This window comes from Scyliorhinus canicula, chromosome 3 (genome assembly GCF_902713615.1).
Source record: "Scyliorhinus canicula chromosome 3, sScyCan1.1, whole genome shotgun sequence".
Taxonomy (NCBI): domain Eukaryota; kingdom Metazoa; phylum Chordata; class Chondrichthyes; order Carcharhiniformes; family Scyliorhinidae; genus Scyliorhinus; species Scyliorhinus canicula.
In genome coordinates, this window is record NC_052148.1 from 13,577,070 (window position 1) to 13,604,531 (window position 27,462).

A 27,462-nucleotide genomic window follows, 5' to 3' on the forward strand; every position below is an offset into this window, starting at 1 on the left:
TTTGGACGCACAGAAAGGCCAGACTGAGTAAAGTCAGTAGATTACCTTCCCAAAGGACAATATTGAACCAGATGGGTTTTCATGGCAATCCAGTAATTTCATTTTTACAGATGTACCACAGAAAGCATCCTATCTGGCTGCATCACAGCCTGGTATGGCAACTGTTCGGTCCAAGGTTGTAAGAAACTGGAGAGTCATGACCACAGCCTAGTCCATCACACAAATCTGCCTCCCATTCATTGACTCTGTCTACACCTCCCGCTGCCTTGGGAAAGTGGGCAGCATAATCAAAAATCCCTCCAACCCGGCTTATTCTCTCTTCCAACCTCTTACATCAGGCAGGAGATACACAAGTCTGAGAACACGCACTAACAGTGGGCAGCACGGTAGCAGTGGTTAGCACTATGGCTTCATAGCGCCAGGGTACCAGGTTTGATTCCCGGCTTGGGTCATTGTCTGTGCGGAGTCTACACATCTCCCCATGTCTGTGTGGGTTTCCTCCGGCTTCTCCGGTTTCCTCCCACAAGACCCGAAAGACGTGCTTGTTAGGTGAATTGGACATTCTGAATTCTCCCTCTGTATACCAGAACAGGCGCCGGAATGTGACGACTCAGGGCTTTTCTCAGTAACTTTATTGCAGTCTTAACGCAAGTCTTAATGTTTGTTTTATTTTCTATCTAGGTGGGCTGGCAGGGTGAAAAATTGGAGCGGGCAGCGGGGTAGCAGAGGGGTGAGTTTGTTTGGGGTGGGGGAGGGTTGTTTTCTGTTGCCGCAGTTGGTTTTTGTACTTCTTCGATATGTATACATTGAAAAGGCCTTCAATAAAATGTTTTTCAAAACAAAAACCCATCTGGTTCATGAATGTCCATGCCTGACCGAACCGGATAAGTCCGAAAATAAGCAGCTGCTAGGCTGGGCCTATGGCAGGCGGTGGGAGAACCAACAAATAGAGAAAACCTCCTTGCCATTACCCTCATCAATCTGCCCATCACAGATGCATTTGCCCCTGGCAGTAGTGGCAGCAGTAACCATCGTACAGGAGACAAAGTCCTGTCTGCACATTGAGGATACTCTTCATCATGTTTAGGGCAGCAGGGTAGCATGGTGGTTAGCATAAATGCTTCACAGCTCCAGGGTCCCAGGTTCGATTCCCGGCTGGGTCACTGTCTGTGTGGAGTCTGCACGTCCTCCCCCTGTGTGCGTGGGTTTCCTCCGGGTGCTCCGGTTTCCTCCCACAGTCCAAAGATGTGCGGATTAGGTGAATTGGCCATGCTAAATTGCCTGTAGTGTCCTAATAAAAGTAAGGTTAAGGGGGGGGTTGTTGGGTTACGGGTATAGGGTGGATACGTGGGTTTGAGTAGGGTGATCATGGCTCGGCACAACATTGAGGGCCGAAGGGCCTGTTCTGTGCTGTTCTATGTTGTGTGGCACTATCCCCATGCTGGAAAGGATAGATTTTGAGTGGGTGTAGCAACTCAAAACTGTGCATCAATGAGGCACCATAAGCAGCAGCAGCAGAGTCCTGTTGAGCATAATCATGGCTCGGCATATCCCCCACTCTACCATTACCATCAAACTGGGGGGGTGGGGGGTCAACCCCAACCCTAGTTCAATGAAGAGTGCAGGAGGGTATGCCAGAAGCAGCATCGGGCATACCTTGTCGAGCTACAACACAGAACTATCGCGCTGCAAGACCTCTCCAAGCCTGGTTCAAGAAGGTGGCTGACCATTACCTTCTCCAGGGCAATTAGGGATGGAGAATAAATGCCAACTAAGCCAGTGATACCCATATCCTGTGAAACATAGCTTTGAAACAATGTTCTTTGTTTTCATGATTACTTTAGCTGGGCCACGCAGCACAGGCAGGTAAGAAACAAATGCAGTCAGTGGTCTCCAAAGCTGGGGCAAAGGTTAATTGCAACTGGGTGACTACCAAGTCTGAATATGAATTTTGTACAAATTTGAGTTGTGCATGTTTTATTTTTTAATTAAAGCTCATCATACTGAAAGCAGATAAAAAATATGAAAACCATTGACCAAACATCACAACTTTGTCTCAAGTATGAGGACCTTGTACCAAATCATGTACAAACTAACCAAACCATATAACAAAGGGGCCACCAGGTGTGCAGCAGCCTTCTCTAGTTTGTCCATTCCCAGGATGTGGGTGACGTGCGCAGAGCAGTGATTATTGCCCATCCCCAACTCTAGATGTGAAGATTCAGAAGTATGCTGACAACTTATTCCTCCGCCACAGCTTGAATTGCAGAGAAAGCTAAATCCAGGCAGTGCTCGAGGAACTGCACCTGCATCTGGGGATGGAGGAGCCTTTCATTTTTGGACTGAATGTACAAGGACACTGGGATTCAGTTTAAGGTTTTGGGAAAGAGGTGCAAGGGGCCTGAGGCAATGACAGCACTTCACTGTCTGCAGGAGTGTTGGAAGCAGAAATGAGGAAATTGAACAGGCAGTTGAGGGAAGTAATTTTGCTGGGCTATGGGGAACTGGAGCTGACTGGATGGTTCTACAGAGACACAATGGGCAGAATGGCCTTGACTCTATGACACTTCAGGATTCTCTCCCCCCCACCCACCCCCAACCCAAAAGGCAGTCTTCCCTCCATGTTCTTATGCTGAATTCCCTCAGCGTGTTGCCAGGCCATCAAAGGGTAGCAATAAAAAATGCTACTGATGCGAGAGACAATGAGAAAGGACAAGTAAAACGGAATGTGACAGCACAGTAATCAAACCATTCCCAGTTTCTATTCTACATCAACTTCATTATTGCTGTAGTTTGCGACTATGAGGATGGTGGAAAGTGAACTTGATCGATATTGGCCTTTTTTCATCCAACAATTCCAATGTTCCTATAAAATGGGTTTAAAATCTCAATGCAAATCAACTGAATTGGGAAGACTATTAGAACTGAAGGAGGCAACTAAGAAGCTACCAAAAAGGCGTTCAACACAATATGCTGGTTGGCCAAGTACGACAGAAAACATTTAATGGAAGACAGGTATAGAGTATTATACATAAAATGGAAAAATGAGCAACACGCATACTTAATGAATGTGTTGAAATTGCAATGGATGAAGTTAAAAGAGGCCGTGGAGTCTTCAAGTACACTCAATGTATACAGTCAAAGCCAACAGAAGGTTCAACATGGCCAAAAGTACAGAATAAAAGTCAGAGGAAGTTATAATCAAACGATAATTTTTTGGTCAGACCACATTTTGAGACTAGTGCCCAGGTGCGGTCACCAAGGTACAAGTGAGGCATTCAAGAACTAAAAACATGGTGGAGAAAAGTCACAAGGCTGACCCCTAGTGTCAGAAGCTTGAGTTATACAGAAATCTGATGTGGCAATTACAGAGGCCTGACTCAGAAAAGGACTGGGGCACTAAATATTTTGAGGTAAAAGATAGGGAAGGAAAGGTGGAGGGCAGCATTAATTGAGGGTAGTCATATAGTGCTGAAGAGGATGTCCTAGAGGTGTCAAGGACAGAATGTATTTTATTAGAGTTAAGGAAACGATAAAGGTATCATTACACGACTGTGTATTTTCTACAGGTCATCACATGGTGGGAAAGTGTAGAGGTGCAAATGTGCAAAAAAATTACAGAGACTAAATTACAAAGTAAAGATAGTGGGGGACTTTAATCATTCGAATATAGACTGCAAAGAAGAGAGGTGGGGGGGAGAGGGGAAATAGTTTCTGGGTGCGTTCCACCATTTGCTTTGCACAAATGGCATCTCACCCTTGGTTTTCCTGTTATTTTACAAACTTGCTGGAGTTCTACTTTAATTGCCCATTAAACAAATTAAAATCTGGTAACTAAGAGTAAAGGTACCCTACTAATCACAAAGTAACTGTGAATGTAACCTTGCTGGTCCAGAAAGGGAATAACTAAAACTGTAGAGTCCCTCGGTAGCACAATGGGTAGCACTGTGGCTTCACAGCTCTAGGGGCCCGGGTTCGATTCCCGGCTTGGGTCACTGTCTGTGCGGAGTCTGCACGTTCTCCCCGTGTCTGTGTGAGTTTCCTCTGGGTGCTCTGGTTTCCTCCCACTAGTCCCGAAAGACGTGCTTGTTAGGTGAATTGGACATTTTGAATTCTCCCTCTGTGTACCAGCACAGGCGGCCAGGTAAGGACGGCAGATTTCCTTCCCTCAAGGACATGAGTGAACCAGATGGGTTTTCACAACAATCAACAAGAGTTTCATGATTACCATCTAGTTCACTAATGTCTGTGAGGGAAGGAAATCTGCCATCCATACCTGATCTGGCCTACATGTGACTCCAGACTCACAGCAATGTGGTTAACTTTTAACTGCCCCTCAAGGGCAACTAAGAATGGGCAATAACTACTGGCCCAGCCTGCAACACCCACATCCCATGAACATTTTTTTAAAAAAATGACTGAGACTAACTTTCAATTGCAGATGTATGAATTGAATATGAGCCTGGGCCTTTGGATGACCAGTCCACTAACATTAGCACAAGGCCACCGTCTACCCCCATGCACTTCCTACACTTGAAACCTCAGTAGCCTGGACAGGTATTTAGACAGTATACCTGATCAAGACATACAGATAGGACTTGCTTGTATTTAGTAACCACCTGTCACGATCTTAACAGCTTAGAAATCAATTAACTAAGTCTTTTGAAATATTGAACAAGCCAAACACTGTTTGGATGTACAATACTCAAAATACCTTCCCCCTTCCACATAAAATGGAAGAATTAGAGACCAGTGTCTCAGTCCACACAATGGAAAAGACACACTGCAGTAAATTACTACTCTTCATCACCTCAAGTAGTGGGAGAGAATTTCAAAGTGCCTTTTGCTAGGAAGCGCTACCCATGAATTTTTCACTCCACCGATCCAAAGGTCAACATTGAAGCAGGCTCGAAAAGGTTGTTTTACAAACCATCCTTTCTTATTTAACTCTCCCGTACTTTAATGAGGGTCATTATCTCGTGGCTTACTTATTTAAATTGTATTGTTTTGCTCTATGAGAAGCTGACTTCAATGCCTGGGGAATCCCAACCACTGCACAGAGGTCCTTCCAATGGTACAAGGATTCTTTGATGTAAAAATCAAAGGGCTTTCATACTCGAACTGATTAGAATATAAGCAGGTATCAAAGGGCAGGCACCCTGTTCACAATTACTGAATCAATTTAGAACTTCATTTAAACGAGAGTGGGAGGAGGCAGAGCCTCCAGAAAGAAAACTTAGCATTCAATTAGATTTTACTCCATTGGGACAATACTTCCAATCATTATTTTAACATGCTTAAAAACACATCTGCAGAATAGTCCAAGACCAAAATGGGTCACCCCACAAATAAGGTTTGAGCCTTGGGAGGAGGTGCTAAACAGAGATTAGGAGAAAATGCAGCTGAGCACGCTGCATAGAGGGGTACATTGGTCCAATGTTGGAACTGGATTCTTGGAGAATGAAGAGGGGAAATTGAGAATAAGAGTACAAGAGGGAGATGGCACAGTGGTTAGCACTGCTGCTTCACAGTGTCAGGGACCGGGGTTCAATTCCGGCCTTGGGTGACTATCTGTGTGGAGTCTGCACGTTCTTCCCATATCTGCATGGATTCCCTCTGGATGTTTCGGTTTCCTCCCACGGTCCAAAGATGTGCAGGTAGGTGGATTGGTGATGATAAATTGCCCGTAATGTCCAAAGGGTAGGTGGGATTACAGGGATGGGTGGGGGAGTGGGCCTAGATAGGCTGCTCTTTCAGACGGTCGGTGCAGTCTCAATGGGCCGAATGGCCTTCTTCTACATTGCAGGGAGGGGAGGAGAGTATGGGGGAAAGGGAGGGTAACGGAGGAGAGGAAGAGAGCAGGAGAACAGGGAAGAGAGTAACGGGGAGAGGATAACGAGGGCATGGGAACGGGGAGTACGGGAAGGGGCACTGGAGGGGAACAGGCAGGGAGAGGAGGGGGGAGAGTGGATTAGAGAGCAGAGGAAGAAACATATATGGAAAATAGAAGCAGGAGGAGGCCATTCGGCCTTTTGAGCCTGCTCCGCCATTCATTAGGATCATGGCTGATCATCTAGTTTAATATCCTGATCCCGCCTTACCCCCATATCATTTGATCCCTTTAGTCCCAAGAGCTCGCTCTAAATCATTCTTGAAATTACGCAGTGTTTTTGCCTCAACTACTTTCTGTGGTAGTGAATTCCACAGATTCACCACTCTCTGTGTGAAGAAATTTCTCCTCACCTCAGTCCTAAAAGGTGAAGAATCCTTATCCTCAAACAATGGCCGCTGGTTCTGGACTCCCCCACCACTGTGAACATTCTTTCTGTATGTACCCTGTCTAAAACTGTTAGAATTTTATGAGTTTCTTTGAGATTCCCCCCTCACTCTTCTAAACTCCAATGAATATAATCCAAACTGATTTAGTCTCTCCTCATACGACAGTCCTGCCATCCCAGGAATCAGCTTGGTAAACTCTCTCCATAGCAAGAACATCCTTCCTCAGATAAGGGCACCAAAACTGCACACAATACTCAAGGTGTAGCCTCACCAATTTCCTATACAATTGTAATGGGACATTTTTATTCCTGTACTCAAATCCTCTCGCTATGAAGGTCAACATACCATTTGCCATCTTTACTGCCTGCTGTACCTGCACCCTTACTTTCAGCGACTGATGCACGAGGACACCAAGGTCTCGCCGAGTATCCACCTCTCTCAATTTACCTCCATTCAAATAATGATTTGCCTTCCTTTTTTTGCCACCAAAGTGGATTTCAAACGGGTAGGGAAAGGGGAGGGAAGGAAGGAGAGAAAGAGGAAATGAAAAGGGGAAGGGGGAAGGGAAAGTGGAGGAGAGAAAGAAGGAAAAAAATGTCAGGAAAGTTGAGAGGGAGGATGAATTACAATAAAGGGTAAAAGACAAACAAAAGGACTGGCAGATAGAGATTAGATAGTTAACAAATTTATTGTGTAAATGAAGAATTATTATCCATTCTTCAAGATTGGTGGCATATTTGGGATCAAGCAAATTAGAGGCTGATTGGACTAACTTCCAAAAACTTAGAATTTAGTCCAATTAAATAAAAGCATCAGACGGTATCTTATTGGGAGCAATGCACTGGGTACAGGAGGTGGGAGTGACAGATTTTCTGGATTTTGGGAGATGCACAGCGGCAGAAGAAACTGATGAATTTAAACCAGGCTTCTCTGTTTAGGCAGATGCTTCTGATTTGGAGCGCGGAGTTTTCTAAACTGAGCGACCACAGCCTATGAGCCTTTACATTGCGCAGAATGCGTTCCAGAACTCCAGATGTCCACTGAAATGTACTGGCAGAGATTGATTCTAAAAAGAGTCTCCTTCCCAACATTCAAGGATACATTTTGCTCGTCAAGATGAAGCTGTTGGTGCTCCTTACGAACATTTCTTTGACCATGAACATTGAAGCCAGCAACTCTTCTACCCAGCTCAGGTAGAAGGAGCTGAACACATTACTCCATCAAGCACTATCAGGTCAAATAAATGGGTTGGAGAGACTGAAGTGTCAAATACTCACAAGTCAGATAGATCCTTAATAAATATCAACAACTTCAAAAAACAACCCTTCCTGCAGAGGTCAGACAGATGCAGCTGCAAAGAAAGGGAAATGTCATGTGATCATAAAAATAAGAATAGCAGGCCATTCAGCCCATCGAGCCTATCCTGCCATTCAATAAGATTTTGGCTGATATCCTTGTAAATCCACTTCCCTACTTTTCCCGCATAGCTTTTGACTCACCTGTCGACCTGAAATCTGTCTTACTCAGCCTTGATTGTCCTCAATGGCCCAATCTCCATTGGTATCTGTGGAAGACGATTCCAAAGACAAACGATCCTCTGAGAGAAGGAGTTCCTCCTCATCTTCGTATTCAATGGGAGACCCCTTATTTATAAACTGTGCCCCCAAGTTCTGGCATTCCCCCATGAGAAGAAACATCCTCTCAGCATCTTTGTTGTCAAGCCCCCTCAGGATCTTGGTCAGTTCAATGAGATTACCTATCATTCTCCTAAAACTCCAACGGGTAGAGGCCCAACCTGCTCAAACTTTCCTCGGAAGTCAACACTTTCATTCCACAATCACCCTGGAGAACCTTGGAGAACTGTTTCCAATGTAAGTCTATCCTTTCTTCAGTAAGTAGATGAAACCTGTACACAGTACTTCATGTCTCACCAACATCCTGCAGAATTGTATTAAGACTTCCCTACTTTTATACTCCATCCTTGTCGCAATAAAGGCCAACATTCAATTTGCCTTTCTAATTACTCGCTATATCTGTATGCTAACCTTTTGTGATTCATGTGCAAGGACATGCAGATCACTCTGAACTCCAGCGTTCTGCAGTTCCTCTCCATTTAATAATATCCTGCTTTTCTTGCCTCTCTGCCAAAGTGGACAATCTCACATTTTCCCCAATCATATACAATCTGCCAATGTTCTGCCCATTCACTTGAACAATCTATGAGACTCATTGTCTCCTCCTCCCAACTTCCTTTCCTCTGCATCTTTGTATCAACACCAAATTTGGCCATCATGCAGTCGTTCCATTCATCCAAGTCATTAATCCAGATCGTAAATAGTTGAGGCCCCAGCAATGATCCCTGCGGCACTCCACTAGTTACAGCTTGCCAACCTGTAAATGACCCATTTATTCCAACTCCCTTTTTCTTGTTACGTTGCCAATCTTTTAACGATGCAATGTTCGTGGTGGGGTGTTCCTAGATGATTATGCAATGTTCCTGACTCCTCAGATACTGAAGCAGCCCAGGTCCAAATGCAGCAAGACCTGGACAACATTCAGGCATAGGTTGATAAGTGGTAGGTAACGTTGGTGTCACACAGGTGCCTGGCAATGACCATCCCAAACAAGGGAGAATATAACCATTTTCCCCTTGACATTCAATGGCATCACCAAAGCTGAAGCCATCCACTATCAACATCCTGCCTGGTTACCAATGACTGGAAACCAAGGACAAAGGAAACCATATCATGTCTCTGGGAGAGAGGGGAAGTGGTGAGAGCGAAAGTGTGTCTGCGGAATCCATGATTGAGGAAAAAGGATGACATGACAAAGTGCCATCAGAAGACCAATCACATACTGGGTGACCACATTGCCACAAGCATGATCCTGACCTTCTGGTCGCTTGCCATTTTAATTCAGCATCCTGCTCCCATATTCGCATTTCGTTCCTCAGCCTGCTCAAATTTTCTAGTGAAGCAAGCTGGAGGAGCAGCAACTCATCTTCCAATTTTACAGTTTTCTGGACTCGATATTGAGTTCAATAACTTCAGACCATGAACTCTGTCCTCCATTTGGAAACATATAAAATTGTGAAGGGAATAGATAAGATAGAAGCAGGGAGGTTGTTTCCACTGGCAGGTGAAACTAGAACGAGGGGGCAAAATAAGGGGAAGTAGATTTAGGACTGATTTGAGAAGGAACCTCTTCACCCAAAGGGTGGTGAATCTGTGGAATTCCCTGCCCAGTGAAGCAGTTGAGGCTACCTCGTTGGATGCTTTTAAGGCAAAGGCAGATAGATTTTTGAACAGTAAAGGAATTAAGGGTTATGGTGAGCGGGTGGGCAAGTGAAGCTGAGTCCACAAAATGTTCAGCCATGGCCTTATTGAATGGCGAAGCAGGCTCAAGGGGCCAGAAGGTCTACTCCTGGATGGGATGCCAATCAAGTGGTTAGATTTGTTCTGGATGGAGTTAAACTTCTTGAGTGTTGTTGGAGCTGCAGGCATCCAGGCAAGTGGGGGGGGGGGGGATATTCCATCACACTCGTTGTAGATGGCAGATCGACTTCCTGCATTTCCTCTTGTAGATTGTAGCCGTGTGTACAATCTACAAGAGGAAATGCAGGAACTCAGCAAGGTTCCTCAGACAGCACCTTTCAAACATAGGACCACTACCATCTAGAAGGACAAGGACTGCAGAAACATGGGAACATCACAACATGGAAGTTTCTCTCCAAGTCATTCACCGCCCTGACTTGGAAATGTATTGCCTTTCCTTCACTATCACTGGGCTAAAATCCTGGAGCTCCTGTCCTAACAGCACAATAGCTGTTACACCACATGGACTGCAGCGGTTTAAGGCGGCTGCTTACCACCACCATCTCAAGCGCAAATAGGAATGTGTAATAAACGCTGGCCTAACCAGCGACGCCCACATCTCAAGAATTACATTTTAGAAAGGTCGCTAATCCCAGGCCATCCCACCACGGAATTCCTTCCCTTGCTACTATAACCAGCTGCTGAGAGATCTGCTGCCAAGGCTTAACACCCACTTGGCAAGGCACCGCCAAAGTTGAAGAGTGCAGGAGAGAAGACAAGGGAGAAGGTTGAAGAAAAGGCTTTATTTGGCAAACTTGCATTTAAAATATTGGTGTTGACGGAGTCTGAATGAAGGTTTCGCCATGTTGTGGTTATGGAAAGAAATGCTTCCTTCATTGCCACCCTTCCCTCCTACGCTGTAATGATATATGTTGAACAGACACGGCACACAATGAGATGGGTGGGGGATGGGGATGGCGAGGTTTGGGTTGGCCTTTCAAATGCTCCCCTCTGCTCGCAGAGAGCAATCACCTTTGCTCACTCAACATTACAGTTCAGATTGGGAGCTCATAGTATTCTGCAGAACAATTTGTTTGCTGTGCTTCCAAAATTTCAACAGTGACGATACGACAATAAAATAATTTCACTGGCTTCGGGCATCTTCGGGTGGTGAAAAGCGCTTGATCTCTTTCCAAATGGCACAGTGATTAAATTATTGATCGCTGTTAACACTCATTGACAGCAACATAATAACAAGAATGGCGCCTCACATTAGGGAGGGGAGCATATCAACGGTTTAAACACAACACCGCCAAATCTGTAATTCAGCAGCCAGCCGAAAATGCAATGGGTTCCCCTGCTGATTGAGGAATAGTGCAGACAATGTATTTAATAAAAGGGCCTGCTCTCGGACACATATTCCCAATGCTCCCTCCAGCACTTGTCTTCAAATGCACAGGTAAAGTGCTGGACACAATCAGTGTCTTAAATCGCAAACTATCCACCCTGCAGGAGGCATCTGTCAACAACACCACATTAGAACCGAACTACAATATTCTTTCTGATGCTCGTGTGAGGAGATAAAGGAAATGAGTGACACCAGAACTATGGGGAGGAATCCTGCCACAAGGCAATGAGGACAGATGTTTTTTCTTCATAAGAAGTCAATCTCACCTCCCTCGTGCAAGATCTACCCAGGAGTCAAAGATCCAGTTTCACAGCAACATCTTTATTTTAAAGTTAACTCTGGGTAGATGAGCTTGTTATTCACCTGACTGCCGGTTATGGATGTGCAAAAAATAGCTCCTATATTCACCTATGTAACAACAGTAACTGGACTTTCATCTAGGTGTTACAATATTTCTGAGCGCCCGTTTAGCTCACTTGGCTAAACAGCTGGCTCATGATGCCCAAGCAACGCCAGCAAGGGGGGGTTGAATCCTCGTACCGGCTGAGCAGGACCGCCATCTCCACCTTGCCCCTCACCTGAGGTGTGGTGATCCTCAGGTTAAATCACCACCAGTCAACTCACCATTCAGAGGGGGTAAGCAGCCTATGGCCATCTGGGATTATGGCGACTTTACCTTAACAATATTTCTTTTTTTTTTAAATAAATTTACCCAATTATTTTTTTCCAATTAAGTGGCAATTTAGTGTGGCTAATCCACCTACCCTGCACATCTCTGGGTTGTGGGGGTGAATCCCACGCAGACACGGGGAGAATGTGCAAACTCCACACAGACAGTGACCCGGGGCTCCTCAGCGCTGCAGGCAGCAGTGTTAACCACTGCGCCATCGTGCCGCCCACCTTACAATATTTCTAAGACAACATATAAACTTGAGATAGTTCATCATTTTCTGTTTTTGTGTGATATAAACTTTCTTTCTTTTAATTCTTCAACCAAATTATTCCAGCTTGTTACTTTCTCCTGCATAACCTTATGACTCAGGCGCTATCTCGAGATATCATCAATCGTCAAAACCTCTAGATTAGATTACAGTCCGTAACTCACTCCCAGGTAACCATTATTCTACATATAAGCCATTTGAACCTCCTGATTAGATTCTAACCTGCAACCAGCTTTCATCACTTCTCATACAAACCAACAGAATGTGTATTCTGTTAAATTCTCTTTTTCCGGTTGAGAATGAATGGCTATCAGGGACCATTAAGCATTGTGTTGACACAGCGGTTACAATTATCTATCTTAATTCGGAAATCACTGATATCCCGATCGAAATGGAACCATTCCTCGGCAAAGCAGCCCATCTTATGTATCGGTATTTGATTGGGCAGGACCTCTCATACCAGGACCCAATGTGCAACAAGCAGACTGGACGAACAACAGCCTGTTTGAAGAGTCCACTCTCCAAAAATAAATATTTTCATGGCGGGCGGGGGGAACAAGTGGATGTGAACAGGGGGAGGATTTGTGCTTGGTTTGGTGGAATTCACTACCTGAGAGGATGGTGGAAGCAGATGTCGCAGGCACTTTCAAAAGGGAGTTGGATAAGTTCTTGAAACAGAAGAATGTGAAGGTGTAGCAAAAGTAAGGTTGAGGGCTGGGGAGAGGGAGAGGAAAAGTGTGGGATGAATTGGATAGCTCTTTCAAAGATACAGCACAAGCATGATAGGCTGAGTTGCCTCCTTATTTACAGCATGAATAAGTCACAGAAGCATAGAATGCTTGCAGCACCACAGACCTGTGTCTGTGCCGACTCTCTGCAGGAACAAATCAGCGAGTCCCGCTCTTTACCTTTTCCCCATAGCCCTGTACTATTTTTTCCACTTCAGAAGCTCATCAAAATTTCCTTTTGAAAGCATCAATTGAATCTGCCTCCACCATACTCTCAGGCTGCACATTCCAAGTGCTAACGACTCACTGCGTAAAAATTTTTTTCCCCCATACCACTGTTATTTCTTTTGCTATTTTCTTTGTGTCCTCTGGTTCTTAACCCTTCCATGAAACAACTTTGAGGATTACAGTTGACCAGACACCTAACTGGACCAGACAAATATATGCTGTGGTCATTTGAGCAGGTCAGCGGCTGGACAGAAATACCTCAGAATGGAACCCTGGCTCAAAAGACCATGACTTTTACTTTTTATTAATCAAACATGGAGGAACAGAGTCACAGGACTGTTAGTTTTAACAACAAAGAAATCTTGAAAAAAAATTGGATGATAATACACCCATCCTTCACTCCCCCCTTATTATTGCAGGAGCTTCAACTTTGTTGTCAGTTTATGAAACACCTTTCGGAAGTCCATGTAAACATCAACATAATCTCTCTTACCTCAATAAAAAGAGACATTAGTGTTGGGAAGAAAATATGTTTTATTTCAAGGATCCGAATCAACATCAAGTGCTTCTATGTCAGATGTAGATTTGAACATTCCTAACTAGCACCTCATACATTTCCAGTTATATACAGTGAAGTGCATTATCAAACTTCCTCTCAGTAATGTTAATAACGTGTTCAGTCCAAACTCAGATGAACCCTAAGCATTTAGGAATCATAGAATCCCCATAGTGCAGAAGGAGACCATTCGACCCATCAAATCTGCACCGACTCTCTGAAAGAACAACCGACCTAGCCTTGACAAAGGACCATCTGGACTCGAGCTCTTTTCTCTCCCTACAGATGCTGCCAGACCTGCTGAGATTTTCCAACATTTTCTATTTGGTTTCAGATTCCAGCATCCGTAGTAATTTGCTTTTAATCTACCTCGGCAGACTCCCCCATCCTATCCCTGTAATGGCACGTAACCTTTGGACACTAACGGGCAATTTAGCACAGTGTTCTTCAAAGTCAGGGGCGCGACCCACGGGTGGGTCGCAAGCGGGTGTCAGGAGGGTCACGGAGGCATTGTCCCCAGCGCTCCCGATCGCGCAAATCCCCGCACAGCAGCCGGCTTTTCATAACACCGGCTGCAAGCAGCCGCGAACGTGTTAAAAAAACAAATTCGGCCGCAAATGCGCATGCGTGCCGATAATCGGGCACGCATGCGCAGTGTGGCCACTATTTTTTTAAACGGTTGCTGCTTTTTGTTTTACAAGTTCTGCAGTGGTTTTTATTCATTTATTTTATTCATTTAATTTTTTTTCATTTATTTTATTCATTTTATTGCTTTTTACAAGTTCGTGGGGGGGTTTTATTCATTTTTTCATTTATTTTATTCATTTTATTTTTTGTTACAATTTTTGAGGGGGCGGGTTTATTTGATAAAGTTTTACAGGAAAAAAATTCAGAACTTTGGATAGATGGAGACTCCATACTTTCCGACACAGGAAGGCTTCACCTTCATCCAACAGGATCCATTGGAGGAGCGTGTACGAGGGCCGAAGGGACCCAAAACCATTTCCTCCATTCTTGTCAGCAGCAAACAAGGTAAGAAAAAATGGTGGGTCACGCAGGTCGGGCGGCGTGGGTCGCGAAGGTCGGCCGGTGTGGGTCGCGACGGTCAGCCGGCGTGGGTTGCGCAGGTCGGCCGGGTTGGGTTCTGAAGTTTGGCCGGTTGGTAAATATGGGTCCCCGGAAAAAAAGTTTGAAGAACACTGATTTGGCATGGCCAATCTACTTAACCTGCACAAATTTGGAATATGGGAGGAAACTGGAGGACCCAGAGGAAACCCACGCAGATGCGGGGAGAATGTGCAAACTCCACACATAGTCACTCACAACATTTTATACAACTTTTTTCTTTCCTGCACCAAGTAGTTCATCACTAGAACAGGTTGTTATTACGAGGGAGGAAGTGTTAAGTGTGTTCAAAAGCATTAAGTTAGACAAATCCCCAGGGCCAGATGGCATCTATCCCAGATTACTGAGGGAGACAAGAGATGAAATTACTGGGCCTCTGACAGAAATCTTTGTGTCCTCGTTGGCCACAGGTGAGATCCCAGAGGATTGGAGGATAGCCAATGTTGAACCATTATTTAAGAAGGTTGCAAGGATAATCCGGGTAATTATAGGCCAGTGAGCTTGACGTCAGTGAGAGTGAAATTGTTGGAAAAGATTCAGAGATAGGATCATTTGGAAGTGAATGTCTTTTTAGCGACAGACAGCATGGTTTTGTACGAGAGAGGTCATGTCTCACTAATTTGATTGAATTTTTTGAGGTGACAAAAATGATTGATGAGGGAAGGGCTGTGGATGTTGTCGACATGGACTTTAGTAAAGCATTTGATAAGGTCCCTCATGGCAGGCTGGTGCAAACGATTAGATCACTTGGGGTCAGGGGTGAACTAGCTGGATAGACCCAGAACTGGCTTGGCCATAGAAGACAGTGGGTAGCAGTGGAAGGGTGTTTTTCCAAATGGAGATCTGTAACTAGTGGTGTTCAGCAGGGATCAGTACTGGGACCTCTGCTCTTTGTAATATATACAAATGACTTGGAAAAAAACGTAGCGGGTCTAATTAGCAAGTTTACGGATGATATTAAGAGTGCAGGAGTTGCGGTTAGTGATGAAAATTGTCAGAGAATACAACAGGATAGATAGACTGCAAAATTGGGCAGAGAAATGGCAGATGGAATTTAACCCGGACAAATGTGAGGTGATGCATTTTGGTAGATCTAATTCAGGTGGGAGCTATAAAATAAATGGCAGAACCATCAGGAGCATAGAGGCACAGAGGGATCTGGGTGTGCAGGTCCACAGATCCTCAAAAGTGTCAGCACAGGTGGAAATGGTGATAAGGAAAGAATATGGCATACTTGCCTTCATCGGGCGGGGTATCGAATATAAAAGCTCGAAAATGTCACAATTATATAGAACGTTGATTAAGCCACATTTGGAATACTGTGCCCAATTCTGGTCACCGCACTACCAGAAGAACGTGTAGGCTTTGGAGAGAATACAGAAAAGGTTTACCAGGATGTTGCCTGGTATGGAGGGTTTTAGCTATGAAGAGAGATCGAATGAGCTCGGATTGTACTCCCTAGAGGTACGGAGGCTGAGAGGCGACCTGATAGAAGTTTATAAAATTTTTAGGGGTACAGATAGGGTGAACAGTTGGATGCTTTTTCCCAGGGTGGAAATGACAATTACAAGGGGTCATAAGTTCAAGGTGAAGGGGGAAAGGTTCAGTGGAGATGGGCAGGGCAAGTTTTTTTACACAGAGGGTGGTGGTGGCCTGGAATGCACTGCCCAGTGAGGTGGTTGAGGCAGATATGTTGCCGACTTATCTAGATAGGCACAAGGACAGACGGGGTATAGAAGGACACAGGCGTGGTACAGATAGTTCACGTGATTGGTGCAGGCTTGGCGGGCCGAAGGGCCTGTTCCTGTGCTGTTCTTTGTAATCCTTTTCTAAAACAATTTCTCCTTTGTTCTCCATCACAAATAGTAGGAACTGAAATGAACCTACCTCAAAATTACTTTGCCCTGATGCCTGACATACTTCAGTGAAGTGATTTTTAGCTTCACAGTCTAGAAACATTTCAGAACCAGATCCCAGAGGTGAAAACATTGAAATCCCGGGTGTAAAAGTGACATCCTAAAACCCTCTAAGGATTCAAAGCTACTTTGTTCCTGGAAAGAATTTTAAAGTAATATGTCAGGTGAAAGGCAAGGTGGGCCTCACTGATCACAATCTAACCAAAGGGTCAATTTCCACTGTCAGAATGATCACATCCAGGGTAGATCCAGCTCGACAGTGGAGCTTTCAGCTCCATTCCCATTTCCTTGTTGGGTGAATGGAAAAGATCCCTTTCCCCCATTTTAAAGTCAAGCGGGGTGTTCTCTTCCGTGTTCTTAATATTTATCCCTGAACCAACATCACAAATGTAATTATCCGGTCATTGTCTGCTCCTTGTTAACAAGCAACATATATATAGAACTTGTATTTATAAAGCATCCCTCATTCATTATCTGTAGTTTGGATTGTTTAAACGCACTTCTAGCTGGTCTCGACATTCTACCCACTGTAACTTGAGGTCATACAAAATTCTGTTGTCCGTGTCTTAACCCGCATTCCCATTCACCCATCACTCCCTGTGCTTGTTGCCGACACTGGCTTTTGATCAAGAAATATTTTGATTTTAATATTCTCAGCCCTGTTTTAAAATCTTTCCATGACATCATCCCTCCCCATCTCTACAATCCCATCCAGCCCCACAACCCTCCAAAATATCTGTGTTCATCTAATTCTGGCATCTTGTTCATCTCAATTCTAACTGCTCCACCATTGGAGGCTGTGCCTTTTCCTGCCTCGGCCCAAAGTTCCGGAACATCTTCCCTATCCTTCTCCTCCCCGCTATCTTGCTTTTTTCCGACCTCTTTGACCACGTTCTTGATCATCTGACCTAATATTGCCTTAAGTGGCTCAGTGTTATATTTTGTTTTAGAAGTACCTTGGAACTTTTCATGACATTGAAGGTGCTATAAATATAGGTTGTCGGGTGGAACGGTGGGGCAGTGGTTCGCACTGCTGCCTCACAACACCGAGGGCCCGGGTTTGATCCAGGTCTTGCATCACTGTACATGTGGAATTTGCACATTCTCCTCATGTCTGTGTGGGCCTCACCCCCACAACTGTCTGCGCAGAGTCTGCACGTTCTCCCCGTGTCTGCGTGGGTTTCCTCTGGGTGCTCCAGTTTCCTCCCACAGTCCAAAGATGTGCGGGTTAGGTGGACTGGCCATGATAAATTGCCCTTAGTGTCCAAAAAATGTTAAGCGGGGATTGCTGGGTTACGGGGACGGGGTGGATACGTGAGCTTCAGTAGGGTGCTCTTTGTAGGGCCCGGTGCGGACTCGATGGGCCGAGTGGCCTCCTTCTGCACAGTGGGTTCTGTGAACTCAAAGATGCGCAGGGTGGATAGATTGCCCACTTTAAATTGACCCTCAATTGGAAAAAGAATTGGGTATTCTAAATTTATAAAAAAAGTAAAATGAAATAAAAACAAACAAATAGAACTTGTCATTTTTGCTGTTACTTTATCATTCGTGCTCTTGGAATGTCCCAAATTGTTTCAAAGCTAATGACGGACTTTTGAAAAATGGTTGTAGTTACAATGTAGGCAAATGATAGATGGCTGGCAGACAGAGAGCCAGCAGAGGTCCAGGGTGTAATAAGTTCACGGAGGCAGAAGTCCCATCACCAGAATTCCTTTTATTTACAAACCCAACAGCTGAACAACCATGACCATTCAGTCTGCTGTCTACACCGGGAGTGCAGGGGTTCCCTGATTGGGCCACTAATCAGGGAACTCTTATTCTAATTGGCCAATTTCAAAGGCATGGTCTAAGTCATTACGGGGTTAATGGTGTCCAGAGGATGAGATGTTTCGTTGAGGCTTCATCCAGTTGTTCATTAAAGATTTCATGGCATTACTCTAACGTTGCAGTAAACATTCCTAGCTAAACCATCATCCATTGCTCCAAACCGCCCCACCCTCTTCACCAGATAAATTAACTGGCAATTCACCACCTTGCTCCTTGCGTTTACTTCCGCAACTTTGAAAGGAAGACTCATTTTTCCTATGGCAACTTTCATAAGCTTGGGATGTTGAAAACGTCTTTACAACGAACAACGTACTTGTGAAGTGCAGTTGCTGTTGTAATATAGCAAACGCAGCAGTTAATTTGAACACAAGATGATTCCACAAACAGCAATATGATACTCAACGGATAATCGATTTTTGGTAGCATTAATTTTTTTAAATAAATCGAGAGTACCCAATTATCTTTTTCCAATTAATGGTCAATTTAGCGTGGCCAATCCACCTACCTTGCACAACTTTTTGGGTTGTGGGGTGAGAGACACACTGACACGAGGAGAATGTGCAAACTCCACACGGACAGTGGTCTGGGGCCAGGACCTCGCCGCCGTGAGACAGCAATGCCAACCACTGTACCACCGTACCGCCTTGGTAGCATTAATTGAGGGATAAATAATAGCCAGGATACCAGGGACAGCTCTTTTCCAAAATAATAATCGTGAAATCAATCCTTTTACATCTGTGCAAGAGGGCAGACCGGATCTCGGTTTAACATCTCGTCTGAAATAGGAAGGCATGAGACAATACAAATGCCATTATTTCAGCTTCGACTCTGGGATCAATGGGGGATAATGCCGGGCGAAATAAAAATAAAACAAGCGTTGAAGGAAAGACAGAAGAGAGTGTGGAAAAAGACACCACCAAACTCGATACCTTGCTTCCTAAGGACTCAAGCCTCTGACCCGGCATACCTAACGTGATTGACGGGCTGACCCCATCACTCTAGGGTTCAGTAAGAATGACAGCTAAATGTCCTGCTGGCTCTCTGTGCAGACCCTCTAATAAAAACCAATTCAAACCTGTCACGTTACTGAAGGGAAGAAGTGGCAGGCGACATTATTGGTCAGGGATAGTGGGCCATTGTTTTGCAGGGGGCCCTTTCTAACAGGACAACAACTCCAGCAGGGAAGACTGCAGCAAAGTGCACTCAAAGCGTTTTATTTAAATTTTCCCCTGACATGCAGGCTTTGTTTTTTTGTTACGAGCTGACAAGTGTTTTAAAAGCACCTTAGACAACAAGAGTTGAGGAATTTTCTCAAATGACACACACAAACCCATTGTATCGGAGGCTAACATTCATTGTCTCCAGCTCCAATTCATTCTTTCCCAGAACCTCACAACTGTGGAACTTCACAGTCCTTCCTTCTACCATCGATGGGCTTTTAAACATCAAGATTGGCAACATCGAATCATTGCTACTTCATTTGACCAATATTCTCCAGCTTTTCATTTCCCAGTTCCCTGGCCAATATTGACTCTTCAAACATTATCACTAAAAAAAACAAATGATCTGGCCATCATCACAGTCTCATCTGTGGAGTTTGCTGTGTACAAATTGGTTGCCACTTTTCCTACATTAAAAGTGACAACATTTCTAAAGCACTTCGTTGGCTGTAAAGTACTTTGGAACATCTGGAGGTCACAAAAATGCAAGTCCTCCTTTCTTTTTAAGAAAGCTTTGTGACATCTAGAACTGTACCCAGAGGTATGTAGAACGCTGAAATGGTCTCTCTCAAAGCTGGTGATGCTGGGGAATCAATTGAAAAACTCAAAACCTAGACTGACAAAGGTTTTCTCCAGTAAGGTTGCTGGGGGAAATGCAGCAAATGGCAGGTAAATGGAATTGAGATACAGATCAGGAATGATCCAAAATGAATGGCAGAATTGGCTCAAAATCTGAAGAGTCTATTTATGTCACACATATTAGTATTATGTTCGTACATTCCCAGCTGTTGGTTTTGCAAAACATAAAAGCAACTCAGGTGAATTGTGCACATGCTTCAACAACTTTATACAGCAACTTTCACGCAATAAAGCATCCGAAGGTACCTTACATGAGCATTACCAAACCAAGTGTGAAGCTAGTCTCAGGAAATGATCTGAGAGTAAGTGAGCAAAAGCTTGCTCAGTGGTGGGTTCTAAAGAGTGTCTTAAAGGAAGAGCAGGTGGTCGGAGTTGGAAAGATTTAGAAAGGAAATTCCGTAGCTCAGGGCCTCAACGACTGAAGGCAAGACTATAAAGGGAAGAATGCTGACAATCAGGGATGCACGAGAGGCCAGAATCAGAGCAGCATAGATGACTATGAGGGCTGGAGAAGGTCATAGGCCTAAAGAGGGACAAGGTAATGGAAGAAAACATTAGCACGGCTGTGGAGAAAGAACAGAGAATTGGAACTAATTTGCCTTTTTTTTCCCCAAAGAGCTGGACAAGATATAATGGACCAAAAGGCCTCCTTCTGTGCTGTCAGGTTTCACCAACATGGAAATATGTTGTCCACTCAATGTCTCAACAGCAACATCAATAAGCTCGAGCACAGCGTGCATGAGGCATGTTTATATTTCAAAAATGTATTCTTGGGGTGTAGGTGAAGCTGGCAAAGATGGTTTTACTGCCCAAGCTGCTCTGACGCGCTGCGTTCTGAGTGTTAAAGGGAACAACCTTAATATTAGAGCTGGGCCATGTAAAAGTGAATCGACAAAGAATCTAAAACTCCACTTTCAACACTCTGGGCAGCTGCTAAACTGATTTATAATGTTATTTACTGTTTTCTGTAACTCTGAAAATGTGTTTAGAATGCTTTTTTTATTAAAGTGAACTGGCAATTGCCTGAGCCCTTTCCGGCTTCAGTGTGAACTTTCCCAGTTGCCTCTCATTTATCCAGAGTCTATCCCAGGGGTGAGCAGCCTCTGCTGCCTGAAGAGAATTTAAAACAAATTGCCAAAAGAAAACCTACTGATAATCTTTATTATTGTCACAAGTAGGCTTACATTAATACTGCCATCAAGTTACTTTGAAAACCCCCTAGTCGCCACACTCCGGCACCTGTTCAGGTACACTGAGGGAGAATTCAGAATGTCCACTTCACAAGCACATCTTTCGGGACGTGTGGGAGGAAACCAGAGCACTCGATGGAAACCCACGCAGACACAGGAAGAACGTGCAGACTCCGCACCGACAGTGACCCAAGTGGGAATCGAACCCAGCTCCCTGGTGCTGCGAAGCAACAGTTGTGCTACTCTTGGGAACTTCAAGAGAAAAATTTGGCATTTCTAAAAGTCGACATTTAAAACTAAATTGTCAAGCATGTCTGGCAGAATGACATTTTGCATATATAAGTTAAATAGTGAAAATAGTGAAAAAATGTGATCTTGCACTCATCAGAACAAACACAGGAATGACAAATTTCAAAGGGAGGAACAATTTCCCAAATTTAGTTCATGGGACGATGTTGTTGTTGGTGAGACCAGCAGTTGTTGCCCATCCCTAATTTCCTTGAGAAGGAAGTGGTGAGCTGCCTTTTTGAACCCCTCCAGTCCATAAAGTGGGACACCTACAGTGCTGTTTGGGAAGACATTTCAGGATTTTTACCCAGCAACAGTGAAGGAATGGTGACATATTTCCAAGTCTGGATCGTGAGTGGCTTGGAGGGGAACTTCCAGGTGGTGGTGTTCCTATGTGTCTGCTGTCCTTGTGCTTTTATCGAGATAATAGAGGTTGTGGGTTTGAGAGGTGCTGTGTAAGGAGCCTTGCTGAGTTTATGTTTTATACTGAATAAGAAAAGATTGCTGGTCAACAGATGTGTGATGTGGGGGGAACAATAATTCGCAGATGCATTCTCCACAGGAATAACTGAACCAGAGTCAACATTCCAACCAATCAGCAACCCTTTTGCACGCAGTATGAAGTGTTGTTCCCTTTGAAATTTGGCATTCTTGTGTCTAACCTGATGCGTGTCAGACAAAAAGCTTTGACAGCATGTCTCCTTTTTCAGCAACACAAGTTATGTATCACCAAGCGACTATTTATATACATTCAGAATAATTAATAATCTCAGCCTGGTGTGGGAAAAAAACAATAGTCACAAACATAAAGTCTGTTCCTTGAACCAAAGGAATAGTCTATAGTTATGATGTAGTTGTACCACTAAACAGGTTTATTTCGAGCACAATGATATTTTTTGTTAAACTTTCAAACCATGAAGTGCAGCGAGATTAGCCTTTTAACCCCGCAATAAAAGTACAGCTCTAGCTTTTCTTGGCTTCGTTTTCGCTCAGGTTTTTTTTTTGCATGTTTGAGTGATCTAACTGGAAAAGGTTACGAGCCACAAATGAGATTAAATGAAACAGAGCCACTGGCTGAAGACCCCTGGTCCAATCTAAGGTATTCATTGACCTATAATTCATTACATTCTCTCTGGTGCCAGACTATCCCCACATTATCGCAAAAACTTTCATTTGTAGAGCTCTTTTGACATAGTAAAATGCCTTGAGGTGCTTCGCATGGGTGTAAGCAGACAAAATTTGTCACCAAACCACATAAGGGGCGGAATTCTTCGACCCCCCACAGGGAGGTCCCGACCCCGCCGTGGCCGGAATTCTCCGCCCCCCGCGCCGATCGGCATGCCCCCCGCGGCGATTCTCCGGCCCGCGATGGGCCGAAGTCCCGCTGCTGACAGGCCAATCCCGCCGACGTGGTTTCAACCACCTCTGGTGGCGGCGGGATTGGCGACGCGAGCGGGCCCCCGAGGTCCTGGGGCGGGGCCATCGGACTCCAGGGGGTGCCCCCACGGTGGCCTGGTCCGCGATCGGGGCCCACCAATCGGCGGGCGGCCACTGACGCACCGGCGCATGCGCGAACCGGCGAAGGCCTTTCGGCCAACCCCGACGCCAGCCAGTGGGCGCCAAAGGCCGTTGGCGCCGGTTTTGGTGCCAGTCGGCGTGGCACCAACCACTCCGGCGCGGGCCTAGCCCCTACAGGTGCGGTGAAGTCCGCACCTTTGGGGAGGCGCGATGCCGGAGTGGTTGGCGCCACTCCGCTACCCCGGGACCCCCCGCCCCGCCGGGTATGGGAGAATCCCGGCCAAGATGTCAGACTAGTTGAACCGAACTTTGGCCAAAGAGGTAGGTTTTTAGGAACATCATCATGGAAGGTTTAGGTGGAGAGGCTGAGGGAAGGAATTCCAGAGTTTGGGCCCAGGCAACTGAAGGCTTGACTGTCAATTCTGGGGGTGGGGGAGGATATCGGCGATGCACAGGGTGCAAAATTGAAATGGTACAGAAATGTTGAAGGTCATTGGTCTGAAGCAGTGTGACCTTGGAGGGATTTGAATGCGAGGGTAAGGATTTTGAAATCAGGACGACAGTTTACAGCAGATTTATGCATATTGTTCCAGGTGGAGATGGACCAGAGATTTATACATATCAATGTTATCACTCTCGAACCGTTTCTGCACTTCCTCACAATCACTTTGCAGACCCTTCTTGGCAGGTGCCTGGAAACAAGTCATCTGACCCCCTGCCTGTCTCTTGATGGACCAGTGATGGTGAGAAGAGAACCCACCAAAAAATTGTTTTTCAAACATTGCCAAAGGAAAAGGGATAAAATTAAATCAACATTGCAACACAAGGGCATAGGGACCAAGTGGTTCAAAGTACCAGATGAGCAACCCGAGATCTTTGAATTGAAATGCCACCATGACAAATTGTAAAATGGATTTCAATAAGGCTGGTGATTTAATGGCTGGCAAAAGGTAAAATGACCAAAGCAAGTGCCGGATTTTTAACAAAACCAATATGATTGCTGCTGTTCTTCATCCATTCATACATGTGATTTGAGCCCCATACTATCGGTCTCCGAATTCTGGGATTGCTGGATTCCCTAAAATTCAGAAGGTTAAGAGGGGATTTGATTGAAGTCTACAAGATATGAAGGAAGAGGGATAGGATAGATGGAAGACCTTTCCACCAGTTGGGAAATTTAGGTCTATAGGACATAGCCTAAAAGTTATCGTCAGGCCTTTTGGCAGAGAAGAAAACACTTCCAGGCAAGCCAAACATATTAGGAAATATAGGAAAAAGGTGGGTATAGTTGGCATCATATATCAGCCATGATCTCACTGAATGGGCAGCACGGTAGCATAGTGGTTAGCACAAATGCTTCACAGGTTCGAATCCCAGCTTGGGTCACTGTCTGTGCGGAGTCTGCACGTTCTCCCCGTGTCTGCGTGGGTTTCCTCCGGGTGCTCCGGTTTCCTCCCACAGTCCAAAGATGTGCAGGTTAGGTGGATTGGCCATGCTAATTTGCCCTTAGGGTCCAAATTGCCGTTAGTGTTAGGTGGGCTTACTGGGTTATGGGGATAGGGTGGAGGTGCTTGGGTAGGGTGCTCTTTCCAAGAGCCAGTGCAGACTCGATGGGCCGAATGGCCTCCTTCTGCACTGTAAATTCTATGAAATGAAATGAATGGTGGAACAGACACAAAGGTGTAAATGGCCACATCCTGTGCCTCAGTTTTCTCAGGGTAATTAGCTGCCTTAAGTATCAGATGTCCAATTTAATTATTTATTTTCTCTCGTGGTCTCCTTACCTCAGATGAAGGTCCTCTGAAAACTTGAGGCAGGCGTAGATGAACTCTTTAATCTGAGTGTAGACTTTGGGCACAAATTCCGAGAACGGGAACTTTTTGGGGAAGGACTGCTGAAAATAAGGAACACAAGTTAACACGGGAGTGGAAAGAAAGTCACAAAGATTCTGAGCAACAGCACATTCAATGTTGCATGCCACTGCAATGTCACGTAAAGCACGGTGAGCAACAATTTTTTAAAAACACAGCAAAACAATAAAAATCAGATCAGAAAGTGTTGGGAAAACTTAGCAGGTCTGGCAGCATCTGTGGAGAGAAACAGAGAAACGTTCAGTGTCCAGCAGAACTCCAAGGTGTTGGAGCTTCGTTCCTTAACATTTTAAAGGAAGAGAAAAAGTTTCTTCAAGGGGTCGGATGAGGTTAAGAGTGAAATGAAATTGGGAACCAGGACAGCTTTGAGACAGGGTGAGTTGGTGCTGCTGGAGAGAGAGGTTGCGTGTTTATATGGGGTGCGCTTGGCACTGATTGTGGACCTTGCAATGTGGTCAGAACAGCAGGCTGAGGAACACTGTGTCTCGGCAATACCTAATCCTGGAAACATTAAGGATGGAACTTCAGTTGGAATCCACAGGAGGTAAATTGGAGCCAGAGACGGTCACTGAGGAAGGAGATGTGGCTGCCAATGTGAGTTTTGGAAACCTCTTGTGACGAATGGGAGAAATTTGTTTTATACATATTGTATTTTATATCTGTCGCAGTAATGTTTTTAAAAGCCTGAATCCAGGTATATATATTTGCTGCAGTAATATTATTAAAGATTCTAGGGTTCGATGTTCAGACTCTGTGGCTGCAAAAGATGCAGTTAAGATGTTGTAAAAGTGATGTCATCATTCATTTCACCCATGTAATTGTTTACCTATATAAAGCCTAACTGAATTTTGTTATGATTGTGGGAGATTCCCTGGAGAGTAGATAATTTGAGACATCGTGTTTAGACTAAGGTAAGCAGGTCAGTACATCCGAGTGGGATAAAGATTATGTGATTAATGGAAGGAGTGAGGTCTGTAGCAGTCAGTTCAGCTTTTCGTTTCGCTCGGAATTTAAGCTGAGCTTTTGCCAAAGGCTGTCAGGTTAAGCAATAGTCTGACACAGATGCAGTGAATCTGCCGGGTGTTTCCTCAAAAGGATCTCCCTCTATCTCTTCAAGCAATTTTCCACAAAATCTCTATCCAGATGACAGCAAGTATCCCCATGTTTGCTAACTTGTGGAGCTTTGGGCAGCTTTGGGATGCCTATTGTTCTGTAAAATACAGAATGTGTCATTTGAAACATAGAGGTCTGCCAATATCTGGTCTGGGAGAGTGCAGGGAAAGATCCCACAAGAGGTTGGTGGCAGCTGAAAAGAGCAGAAACTGTGGTCAGCTCTTCTGTCAAAAATGCAGTCAATTTCAGTCTGTCAGAATTGTTATTACAACCTGCAGCAGGAGAAAGGGAAAAAGAAAAAAGAGAGTTTGCATAGATTTCTTTGTGCTGTTGAAACATTGTACTGCCCCTTTAAGCCCCGTAGTCCATTCCCTATCGGAGGTCCCGATCTCTCCCGCCAAAAATCACTAAGCGCGGGCTTCCCTCGCCCCTCCCACTCCCCCCACGCGCGAGGCAGCAGCCATCAGGAGAGCAGCAGAAACGGAGAGCAGCAGAACGCGAGGCAAGAACAGCTGACGGCCCGGGGGAACTCCGCTCCCCTCAAGGAGGTGGAAGGCTCAAAGAAACGGCAGCAAGAATGAGGAGGATGAGAAGGAAGATGTTTGTTGGTGGACTCAGCTGGGAAACAAGTAAGAAAGATTTAAGGGACTGCTTTTCAGGAGGTGGAGAGATTGTAGACTGCTTAATTAAAATGGATCCTGAAAGAGTAGACAGGGTATTGAATGGGGAGCACAAACTTGATGGGAGAGTTATTGATCCCAAGAAAGCTCAGGCTATGAAGGGCAAGGTTGAAATAAAATTGGCCCAATCTAAGGAAGTGTAGCAGCAGCAGCAACCAGCAGCAATGGGGAGGACAGAACACAGAGAACAGAGAAAACAGAGAAACAGCAACAGGAGAGAAGGGGAGGAGAACTACAAGAGAGAGAGAGTCTGAAGGTCCCAACAACAAACCAGCAGCATCCAGAATCACTAATCGTTTTTCCTTTCTGTAAAGAAAGTGTTTACAACTTATAAAAAAAAGTATAATAATAATAAAATAATTTAACCTGAAAAAGTGGTTATTAGCTTACTTCACTTCCTTAGCAATGCAGGACCCAGGACATCGATGCTACTAAGGGGTAAGTAGGTAGAATTCTTCGGTGAAGGTATGGGTTATACCGGGGAATAACTTGGAAATATAGTTTGACCTGAATGGCACCCACTGAAGCCTGCATCGGAGTCAGGGAGTGAGAATCCCTGTTCACCATTTGGAATATCGGCCCTTTTTTGGTATAGGGGGAATTCTAAGACAGAGTGGTGGA

At 44.8% G+C, this 27,462-nt stretch overlaps 1 protein-coding gene across 6 annotated transcripts in view; it reads right to left on the minus strand.

Moving 5' to 3' along the window:
• exoc6b (exocyst complex component 6B) overlaps window positions 1–27,462 on the minus strand; it is a 658,566-nt gene that overhangs the window by 189,156 nt on the left and 441,948 nt on the right. For 4 of the 6 annotated variants that reach the window (XM_038793136.1, XM_038793133.1, XM_038793131.1 and 1 more), the window contains one exon: window positions 24,962–25,071. In XM_038793136.1, coding sequence (XP_038649064.1) covers window positions 24,962–25,071 — 110 coding nt within the window. The remainder of the gene's footprint in view (window positions 1–24,961; window positions 25,072–27,462) is intronic. The other 2 variants (XM_038793134.1, XM_038793132.1) reach the window with 1 other exon arrangement.